The 11,615-nt window shown below is 51.7% G+C and overlaps 1 protein-coding gene across 1 annotated transcript; it reads left to right on the top strand.

The window, feature by feature from the left end:
- The first annotated feature begins 1,066 nt into the window (after window positions 1-1,066).
- Window positions 1,067-5,809, top strand: LOC149349321 (uncharacterized). The gene is made up of 2 exons (XM_089575433.1): window positions 1,067-1,185; window positions 5,203-5,809. The coding sequence occupies exons 1-2, from the start codon at window positions 1,067-1,069 to the stop codon at window positions 5,807-5,809; spliced, it is 726 nt and encodes a 241-aa protein (XP_089431559.1).
- Window positions 5,810-11,615: the final 5,806 nt, after the last annotated feature.

The raw sequence follows: 11,615 nt of genomic DNA, 5'->3' as shown, positions 1-11,615 counted from the left end.
CACCGCAGGCCCATCACTTCCTCCCGGAAGACGAAGTCGGCAACCGCAGGTGCCGCCGAAGTCGCGGCGCTTGCACTGTCGGTCTCTCTTCGCTCACCCCTTGGCGCTGTCGGGGAGTCTTGGCTCCGAGGCCTCTCACAAAAAAATCGCCTCACTTGGACCTTGGTCCCCAGGGCTTCTCACCAAGATATTGCCCCGCCTGGCTTCCGGAAGGTACTGCCTCCAACCGCTTCGCAGAAAGCCGTTCGGACGATCCTGGTCACGGCACCAGTTAAAAAAAAGGCCGGAATGGCCGGTTGGTCTGATCGAAAGCACTTCACGTCTTCGTACGCTCGTCCGGCGACACGTTGCCGGTTGGGGCAGCAACTCCAAACTTCTTGTGACAAAACTGATTTATTGAAGACGGGACCGAATACAAAAACGTGGAAAAAAAGGCGGGCTAAAAAAAGGGCTTTTAAAAAGAAGGGCTGTAAGAAAGCGGCCGAGACTGGGACTCGGCGCGCTCATCTCTTTTCAATGGTAAACGGTCGCCGACACCTTGGTCCCCGTTTCCCGCGGCTTTGGACAGCGTCCGAAGCGCGCGACGCGTTGTCTCCATTCTCGACCCCTCCAGACTTCCGACGACACGGTAGGGGGGGGAATTACCTACTGGCGCCGTAGGCTTCTACCTTAACAGGGAACAATTGAGGATAAGAGTTAAGGAGGATACTTAAGTAATTCGTGATTCGCTGAAGACACTGCCTTGCTAAGTCACTCAGGGGATGAATTGCAAGGCATGTTCAATGACTCAGACAGGTAGCGCAGAACGGCTGGTCTAAAAAAACGCCTCAGACGAGTGAGGACGAAGCAGTAGAAGTGAGAACGAGGTGCAAGTTGGGTCGGTTGGACGCTATCGGAAACTGACTTGGTACGCCTGGCGTGAACCGACCTTGAGCAAGGTTTTGCGCCTGTAACAACTTGGTGGCGGCTTGCTGGGTACGCCCTAATCAACAACGGAGCATCCGTATGAGCCTCGCCGGAGTCGGTCTTGCCGGCCTACCAACTCCCGTGCCCGAGATGTCCCTAGATGAAGAAGCCACCCCCAGGCCTGCACTTAGCAGCTCCAGGCCGCATTACCGTGAACCCGCTACCTTCGCGGGCACAGCCGGCGATGACGTGGATGAGTGGCTCACGCATTACCAACGAGTGAGTCTCTATAACAAGTGGGATGCAAACGACCAGCTAACGAACGTCGTTTTCTCGCTCACGGACACGGCCCTTACATGGTACGAAAATCATGAAGACACCTTGACATCCTGACCACGATCTGTAGAAGAACTCACTGAGTGCTTTGGTGACAATCTATGTATCGCCGAGATCCTATCTTTAGCTGAAGAAGCTATAGTCGGATAGCCCGCCTGCGATCCATTGCTTCTCAAGAGCGCTTCAAGGACTACTACGATAGCCACCGCCGGCATGTTTTCTACGTTCCAGGCGATATTGTCTGGATTTGGCGCCCAGTCAGGCGCCGCGGCTTGCCCCAAAAGCTACTGGCCCACTAAGATGGCCTACGTGGTTCTGGCCAGAATTAGTGACCTCATATAGCAGATTGCGCGCCTTACCGCAAGTGGTCGCCGTTCCGCCAAAACTGAACTCTTACATGTCGCTCGTCTGAAGCCATGCCGCTCTCGGGACACAACATAACTCGCTCGGCGGGCTTCGTCTGCGCAGCGAACGAGCGAGGACGAAGCAGTAGAAGTGAGAACGAGGTGCAACTTGGGTCTGTTGGACGCCATCGGGAACTGACTTGGTACGCCTGGCGTGAACCGACCTTGAGCAAAGGTTTTGCGCCTATAGGTAGAAAAACAAAGTAACGTTCAACAGTCTCGGAAAGGAACAGCAATTTACATTGCCAGCGAAGCGCTGGAAGTGGTAAGGAATACGTCCGCTTAGGGCAGATAGTGACCACAGTTCCGGATCACGAGAGCAAAATAACTGGACAGATAAGAATGTTGTGGAGCGCATATGGCAGGTTCTCTCAGATCATGAATGGCAGTTTACCAGTATCCCTCCCGAGAAAAGTATATAGCAGCTGTATATTACCGGCACTCATCTACGGGGCAGGAACGTGAAGGCTAAAGAAAAAGGTTCAACAACTGAGGACAACGCTGCGAGCTATGGAAAGTAAAATGATAGGTGTAACGTTACGGGACCGGAAGAGGGCCGAGTGGGTGAGGGAACAAATGCGTGTTAATGACATCCTAGTCGAAATAAAAAGAAGAAATGGGCTTGGGCAAAGCATGTAATGCGAAGGCAAGGTAACCGATGATCGCTAACGGTAATGGACTGAATGCCAAGAAAATGCTAGCGCAGCAGCGGGCGGCAGAAAGTTAGGCGGGCGGATTAGATTAAGAAGTCTGCGGGGAAATGATGGTCGTAACTGGCACAGGACAGGGTTAATTGGAGGAATCTAGAGAGGCTTTGTCTTGCAGGGGGCGCAGTCGGGCTGGTTATGATAGTGATGATGAAGGCCCAACTGCGATGAAAATGTTCGCCCCGCAAAAGTAACTTTATTTAGTTGTATGTCAAATAGGATATAGAAGAGGAAAGGCAGGGAGGTTGAGGCGTAAAAAAAGATATAGTATTCGTAATAGAAGCGAATGCGTCAGAAAACGCTCGCAAAAATTGCCCATTTTCAAACCCTAAACTATACCCTAAACCCAGAGGAGAGGCCCTTCTATTCCCAACGCACTGACGAGAATGTGGCGGAAGTGACGTCAAAATTTAGGCTTAAAAAGTCGGGCCACTAGCAACGTTGTCGTTGTTGCTAAGAAAACTCGGGCCACTAGCAACGGCGTACGGCGTCGTTAGCGTCGTTGTTGCTAGGGGCCCGAGTGTTTCTCGGTGGCGGTGGACGGGCTTTCGGCACGGTGTGTTCGGCCTTGCGTGTTAAAGTCTATATGCCTGGCGTCGTGACGTTACGCACGCATCTAAGATTGCTTTTAAATGCAGCAAATAACCGCTCATTTGATATTTTGTTCGCCAAACTTGGTGTCGTTACGCGGAGCGATCGATGCATTGAAATGAATCTCGCGAAAAGGTGGCACTCCGGAACCGCGCTTCGACACGCGAAAAAGCGTTGATTGTTTTGATCAGCGAACTTTCGCACCTCACCAAGCAGCACAGAAACATGAAGCCGCTCTCGGCGATGCTGAGCTGCGTTTCGAAGGCCACACGGCGGGTGTAGCCCGAGGAGGATGGTGAGTGAGCTATAAGCTGCGCGCAATGTCAAGCGGCGCTCAATGTCGTCTTTCTTCGCCTGGCGTCGGAAAAGGTTCACCGCACCTGTGCGCCGATCTGTGTCCAGGTGCGTGTTTACGGGGAGGGAGGTGTAGGAGTGTAGCGGCGAGCGGCGCGGTTTTTTTTATACCTTTCTTTTACGAAGCGCTTGCGAGCTGCGCGCGATCCCTGCCCCGTAGCTGGGTGGAGAAGCAAGATAGTGAGGAAAGCCGAGCCAACTTCCGGTTGCGGGGCGGCTTCACAAAAAGTGACGTCAGGGCCTCTCCTGAGTTCTTTCCTTCCTCCATGCCAGAAAAGGACCGCCATTATCAAGCGCCGGAAATGACGTAAAAACGAACCACTCGGCCCAAGGACGTTCTGCTCGGCCCGTAGTGGAGAGGTTTGCTCACTGGTTCCCGTAGAAACTAAAGCCCCTCCATGATGTTTTCTGCCGACGAAGTTATAAGTAGCGCCAACCTCCCCTCCCCCTCTCTTCACACAGCTTTCCGGTCTTGAACGGAAGGAACCACTGCCATTTTGTTTCTCGGGGCGAGTCGCTTTGCATCACTGCTCTTTTCATCCATCGCCGTATTGCTGTTTGGGTGTTCAGACAGTGTAATAAAAAGAAGCGTACCGCGCTAGTGGTGCGTGTCTGCATGCGATGATTGCCCCGTGTGAAAAGCCTCGAAATTTCTGAGCGTTCAAGCCACGAAGTTCACCGACGCCGAGGGACAGGGATCGGAGCCGCTGCTTGTTGATGCCGTGGTGCGCCTTCGCACCTCGTTGATAACACCGGTGCTCTCGAATTATGTGCTTGCATCACAGACTTGTATTCTGTAGATCAATGTGTCGGCAAAACGATGTGCGCGACGGTGATATCCTGTGCGACGGATAACGACTTGGCGGGATCCGATGTCTGGAGGGGAGTAGCACTTTTTTTTTGCCTTCTCTGCCAGCTGGATCGATGCGGCTACATCGAAGTTAAAAATCTGGTTCAGCTACGACAGCGAAACGTATTTCGCTACTAACTCAAACCACTGGCCCCGTGCGAGCGGCTCGGCTATCACTCCCATATAGTTAGGTCGACGAGTGCTCGGCTGCGCGCTGCATGTTGAGCGCTGCGGTATTGAAAAGTTAACTCTAAAGGGGCGACGTGCTGTAAGTGGCACAGCAAGAACAGTGCATTTGAAAGGCGTTTTAAATGCACTTTCGTTCGCTTCTTGTCGTGCTCACCCAGAAGCACCGAAAAGAGCCTTTTGCCCCTTCCCGAGCACGTCGAGCAACCAAAGACGCAGCACATAGTCATGACCTGCTGGGCAGACGAGTAGTTCACCATTTCGCTCGAGTGACAGCGCGGACCAAGCTTCCGCCGAGCGCAAAACAAGTCTTTTTGGGGCTGAGAGACAGCGTAGGAGCGTGATGATGACAAAAGGTTTGCTCGAATGTGATTGAGGCTCCTAGACGAGCCGACATTTTTTTCCACCATGCGAGCCAATATAAAATGGACGCCAACTTCCGGAGGAAAACAGAACGGGAAAAGCGATATGCTGATACGGAAAGAGTTAAGGCAGCGGCGCACTTCAAAGTTTGGCGTTACTTAAAAAAGCGCCAGCAACAACAGTGGGGCTTTAGCAGAAACCACAGCGAGCGGGTACGCGTTCCACACGCTGATCGCAAGAATTTACAGCGGTGTGAACGAAAGCGTGTGAGCCTGCGACTACTGTTTTTTTAAGCATGAAATGCTTTTAGCTCCCGTTGTCGGCAGTGTGGTGACGTCACGCCGAGACCGAGAGCCAACATCCGGGCACTGAATTCCACTCATCCGGGCACTGAAACGAGAGCATCCGGGCACTGCACGAGATTTAACGAGACTCTCCAAGAGAGGGCCGCGCTTCCGCGCCGTCCCCAAGGATGGCGCTGCGGTCCCACACTGCGGTCCCACAGGGGCTCCCCCATCGTGAAGAGGCTAGCGGCCAGGCTGTATGCCATCGTCCATAGAGGGACCACCATACACCTCTGCTGGGTCCCAGGCCACGCTGGAATACCAGGCAACGAGGCAGCGGATACCCTGGCAAAGGAGGCACACCACCCCTCCACTCCACTCTCAACGGCCCTGTGTCCCCTGGACCTGGCCAGGTCAATCACCGACCGCCACCTGCTCCTTGACCACCCTGACCCCAGGGTCGCTGAGGTGCACCTGCCACGGCCACTCCCTTCTTCTGGTCTCAGCGGCCAAGAGAGGAGGCTCCTTCTGAAACTGCGTGTGGGCAGTGCCAGCACGGGCTCCAGACTTCACCGCCTGGGCCTCACCCCTTCCCCAGCCTGCAGCTACTGCAACAACCCCATGGAGTACCTGGAGCACCTTCTTTGTGAGTGCTCTGCTTTCACTGCGAACCGAAGCAAATTAGTAGCAGGCTTCCGCCTCCTGGGTCTACCCTGCTCCTCGCAGCAAGACCTGCTTTTCCGTGGAGGATACCAGTCCATCAAAGCCTTCCAGCTCCTCCTGACCTTCCTAGAGGAGACTGGTCTCCACGGCCGTTTCCAGGCCTGAGGAGGATGGCGAGTGTCAACTGACACGCTATGCGGCGGCGCGCTCCTTTTCTATCGTCTCTTTTCTACCCCCCCCCCCCCCCCAACTACTATCGGCACGCTGGCAATGGGCGTGGTGGTCAGCCACCAGTAGACAGGCTCGTGCCCTCCCCTTTTTCCTCTTCAAATCATTCACTCAATCACTCACTTCAGCTCATAAAGTTTCCCCCTTTGGCAGGCAGATGTAAACACGCTCGCGGAGTATTCGAACGCGCTGCATATAGGTGGTATGCACTGGCGCACAGCCGCGCCGCGGCGCTGCGGTGCGCCGCCGCCTCCAGTGACTTTACCGCCGCCGGCCGCCATGATTGAGGTGCACGTAGCAGACGAACTCCTGCTCCGCAAGCATGTTTCCTTCGGGTGTCGCGTTCAGAATGCCGTTTGGAATCCGCGTGCATCGGAAATGCGGCCGGTAAGTCGCCGAGCGCTAGAGCCGCACGAAACTATGTCGTAAACGAATGCCAATTCGATTGGAAGCTGCGCTTGTTAGCGCTGCTCGAGCCGGCCGAGAAAACAGGCGCAGCGACGAAAGTTGGTCGCGTGTTTAGTTCCCCTCGATTCTGGGGTAGAAGCTCGAAAAGCAGTCAATGGCAGAAGCGCTTCCGTGAAACCGGAGAGCCGCATGTAGCACACTCGCGGGGAAGTGATCGGTGACTCGGCGCCACTCGATAGCTGCGGCATCCGCGGTGCATGAGCACACCGAGTAAATGTCTCACAAAAGGGGCCGGTATAATATGCCTTGTGTAGGAGTCCTCCGCACACAACGCACACGCACATGGCCGGACATCGGAAGCTTTCTTACGTACCACACTGGAGCAGACGTTCTTCTGCGCAAAGGTGGTCATATAGATTGTCACAGCGGCCTCTTATAAGGCAGCAGACTGGGCTAGGTTGTTCACTTTTACACTGTGCACGCCATGTTGGCAAAATTCGATATGAGAGTACCTGCTAGGTTCCACTTGAAAGCCCGCGCTTTGTTAGTATCGTGTCTCTTATTCGCGTCAATATCTGACAACACAGCGCACGGTGGAAAATTTTGAGCTGTTTTAGTAAGGGTCGGGTTTGCCGTGCAGCTCGCAAGCCATGCAGTATCACCCTGACGCAAGCGCAAATTTCACATCGTACGCAATAGGACGCCGCCTGGGTGGCCACGACTCCATCGAAAAACGAAGCGCATGTCCCAGGAATTCAAGACCAAAAAAGCACGAGGTCACATTAATTCTTTCATTCAACAAAGTAAACTTTGGTGGCCGTCCTGCGTTTCTTTAGGATGCACTTCGTCCAAGAATTTTGCAGGTCAACCTAAGATTAAAGTATGAAACGTTATATCACGGTCAGGTATGTAGTGCAGCTACACAGTCCACCGTTATGCAAGGAGCACCGCAGACGCGCCGCAGCTGTCGAGTGGCGCCGAGTCACCGATCACTTCCCGCGAATGTGCCTGAACTACATGCGGCTCTCCGGTTTCACGGAAGCGCTGCTGTCATTGGCTGCTATCCGAGCTTATATCCCGGAATCGAGGGGAACTAAACACGCGACCAACTTTCGTCGCTGCGCCTGTTTTCTCGGCCGGCTCGAGCAGCGAAGCACATGAGAATTATTCTTATGGGGAAATAATTACGCATGTGTTGTCTGAACCATTAATAAAGGAAACAAATCTGAACTTGGAGGCAGATGAAATTCTACTGGAATAAATTTATGCCATAATGAGGCTCCTAGCATTCCTGAAATGCTAGGTAACAGCAAGGAGTATACAGTCGTGCATCAATTTTAATGGATTATTTGGTTCCCGGGCAGTACTGTTCATTAGGAGAATCATTCGCAACAATAAATCATGACGAAGCAACACAACAACAAAAATCTCCCTATCAATGGTACATAATGGTTGACGTGCGCAGCATAAAACTTTCACACTGTGTTTTACCGGTGGCCAAACTAAAAATGCAGGACTACAAACATATTGTTGCAGACATGGTGTTACAAGGGGTTAATTCCAATGGCATAATGACTATGTATCCCAGATAGTCCCTCCATCCCCTGCTGCACAATACACACACGCACTCTGTCGCCACTGGTTGCACTAATATTTGTCACCGTAACTGCTTGAGGAAAGAGGGAACCCTTACAGCAACTCAAAGGAAGGACAAAATGACCACCATGGCTCTATTTTAGAATGAGAGTCAGCAGACTCTCATGCAGCGTCCGAGATTTGAAAAAAAAAGAGACAGTACAGGCTTGACAATAGAGTTTTCCACATATTGGTGTTAATGTAATCGTGAACAGGTTAAAGCACTGTGTTGCCCACCACGAAGATGTACACTTCATGGCATATGCAGACAATGTCATCATCTGAATAGAAGTATGCAAGCAGCGTATACCCACCAAAGTATCACATCCCTTCATGAAGCTTAAGATTCATTTGAGGAAAAGCTCATTACCACAGACATGCATATGTCTCCAGAATAAAATGAAATACAACACAATCAAAGAGACACCTACAAAGAGATGCAAATGGCAGCTCAGCACGAGAGACAAGCGGTTGAAATGGTTAAAAGAAAGGTAGGTTGGTATTCTTGGAATTCCTGTGAGAAGAGAGCAGTGGCAGAATGGGTGCAGTAGAAGAAACTCAAGCCTCTAAATGAAGTCCTCATAAATGGCACCAGCTATACCAGCAATGCGTCAGCTTTGCTGCAGTGAAAGCAAAGCAACCTCGGGCAAAACGCCTTCTGTGCCAACCTACAGTTGCCATCTCTTCTCATTCTCATTATATACACAGAGCTAGCTCCTGTTACATCGTGCCATCTCTCTGGCTGCTACGCAGCTGAACCACCTATTAATTAATCTTAACAAAAATTAAACCTCAATTAGCCCAAGGTTTTAGTTGCTCAATACACTGAGTCATCTATTAGTAAAAAAGGCAAGGAACACGGATCATGCAAGATTTTTCAGTTGCCTGAAAGCTGCTTTGCCAGAGCATTCCGTATAGCTACCCCTGACGGCTCTACTCGGCTACTTGTGCACACTGGCTGAGGACGCCTCTCATCTGCACTTTGCACTGCACCAAACCAGCCTGCATCACACTGATCATTGAGCTGCTCACAGATATTGTGCAGCACACAAGCAGCGCGGATCACAGTGTTCACATTTTGTATGTTGCACTCCAGACCCTTCAGCAAGATTCTGAAGCGTTCTTTCACACGTCCAAAAGCATTTTCGACCACACGTCTGGCACTCGACATATGAAAATAATCACACACTGAAGAGCACACTCGTGTCACGAAAGTGAGGAGGTAATGAAGCGCCGCACTTGACTGCACTAACGACGCACAAGCGTTGCGACCACAGTAAAAAATGAGGCACAACCACAACGAAACGAGCGATATGGCGGCTCCCGTTGGGACAGTAGTGGCTAGATATGGCTATTATGTTGACTGTAAAGTCAACTACGATCATTGTGTGTAGACTCCTTTCCAGCTTTACTCTAATGTCCGCCACATGCGCTGGAAAAAAACTGCCCCGCAGATAGAAGAACGAGAAACAACCGTTTTTTCGATCATATAATCTTTTTAAAGTAATCTTCATTGATAATACACCGCTTTAGGTGAAATCATAAATTCACAAAGGTGGTAATCACATGACGGTTTCCGTCACTCTAACCGACATGCCCAAATTGCGCGTAAGCACGGGTAACTGGTTTGCGTTAACTATGGTTAAGCCCTCTAACAGCAGTTAAGCTTAACTATAGTTAGGCTGCCCGTGTAAAGAGGATATTAGCGGTCGAATTTCCGACGCACGCGGATTCCAAACAGCGTTCTGAACGCGACACTCGAAGGAAACATGCTTGCGGAGCAGGAGTTCGCCTGCTACGTGCACCTCAAACATGGCGGCCGGCGGCGGCGCACCGCAGCAACGTTAATGGAACTAAACTAAGTTGCCAAACTCTCCGCCTTCTCCATGCGGCTGAAGCGGCCCGCAAATTTTAGCGCGAGGGGGCGCTGCCGTCGAAAAAGGCTCCCGCTGGCCGCCGCTAGCTGACGCCGCAGGCCCGGCCGCCCAACGTCGTAGCACGCAGCCTTCGGGAATGTTGAGTAACTGGCGTCCCAAATATCGCACTTGCCGATGTTTATCGTAAATACACCAGTCAGTTCTGAACCCTGTGCGGCCAGTATGCCACAAATCTTTGCTGCAGCAACTCGAGTGATAGATAATCGCTGCCTAGCCAATGCCACCGTTGGCCGAATTGGCGGGCAGTCATGATTTTTGAAAGGAGCGTGGTTATAAGAGTTTCTTCACCAGAGTAGCATATTAGACATCTACTTTAAAGGTGGAGATCAGATCATCGCAACGCTAATCGTAAGTTCACTTACCAGCTTATCTAAACGCAAATGTCTGCCTGCTACTGTGCGCGCATGTCGTAGAGTGCTTTCGCGACGCGATTGCTGCTGTGATCGTTGTCTTTGGGCTACGTGCGCTTGCATGCAGAGCTTCAGGTGCTGTATCTGCCATGCCGACGTGCTGTGTGCCGGGCTGCACGAGCGGTTACCGAAACAAGACTGCGAGGCATTTTTTCGCGGCTCCTCGTGACGCGTATCTCCGTGCGGCATGGGATCGAGCCATTCCCCGTGTTGACAGAAAACTCTCCGACAAATCACGTGTGTGCGATCTTAATTTTCACGAAGAAGACATACTGAAGACGTACAGCCATGTTATTAATGGGGAAGAAGCAAAATCGAGAGGGGTAAGTGGAGCCTCGTCGAGGGATGCGCGCGCAAAATGTGTTGTGAATAAAATGTAAAAGTATCTCTGTATTTGTGTCCAGCTGTAGTGCACTGCGTGAAGGATGGAAAAATATTGTTGGAACGGTAGCGCACGCTAGGAACAATAAAAGGAGACGGGTAAACTCAAAATACTGAAATTTCTTGTCTGGAGTTGGCGTCAGGCATTCTTTCTGTTGTAAGGAAAGAGAAAATGATGACTCAGGAACCCGAGGAAGTTCACTGCCTTCGCAGCTGCAGCGCGCGGAGTCATTCACGAAGTGAACGCTGTGCGTAAAATCTGCTTATTTCGGAAAACTGCGCCACAGAAATCGTAGGTACTTGTGGTCTGCTTTTGAGTGCCATAAATGCGGGACTTTGCGCTCTTAAGCTATTGCTAATTTATGTTTAAAACACACTGCACCAATGCCTGCCAGACATTCGCGTTTAGATAAGCTGGTAAGTGCAACTTGCAATGAGCCTTGCGATGATCTGATCTCCACCTTTAAAGTAGATGTCTAATATGCTACTTTGGTGAAAACACTCTTATAAACACGCTCCTTTCAAAATGGAAATGAAGATCGCACACACGTGATTTGTCGGAGAGTTTTCTGTCAACACGGGGAATGGCTCGATGCCGCACGGAGATCCGCGTCACGAGGAGCCGCGAAAAAATGCCTCGCAGTCTTGTCGATTTTGTAACCGCTCGTGCAGCCCGGCACACAGCACGTCGGCATGGCAGATACAGCCCCTGAAACTCTGCAATCAAGCGCACGCAGTACAAAGACAACGATCACAGCAGCAATCGCGTCGCGAAAGCACTCTACGACATGCGCGCACAGTACTAGGAGTACAGCAACTGATCGGACCGGCTGAAGCCTGGTACGACCGCAGCGCCACTCAAAGCAGCCAGTGGTGGCGGCGCCGCGAAAGCGCCGTGGCGTAGGGGGCGAGGCGCGCATCCAGGCACCCTACCGCGGCGCGGCTGCGTGCTAGTGCATACCACCTATAGGC

This window comes from Amblyomma mixtum, chromosome 3 (genome assembly GCF_055824585.1).
Source record: "Amblyomma mixtum isolate Tamu chromosome 3, ASM5582458v1, whole genome shotgun sequence".
NCBI classification, from domain to species: Eukaryota; Metazoa; Arthropoda; class Arachnida; order Ixodida; family Ixodidae; genus Amblyomma; species Amblyomma mixtum.
Note: the sequence above shows the minus strand (reverse complement) of the source record. Positions and strands in the feature narration are given on the sequence as shown.

What these genes read in the sequence shown, in the direction of transcription:
- LOC149349321 (XM_089575433.1), top strand. Translation starts at nt 1,067, where the DNA reads ATGAAGAAGCCACCCCCAGGCCTGCACTTAGCAGCTCCAGGCCGCATT. An exon ending in GGCTCACGCATTACCAACGA is followed by an intron (nt 1,186 to 5,202) that starts GTGAGTCTCTAT and finishes GCGGTCCCACAG; the next exon opens with GGGCTCCCCCATCGTGAAGA.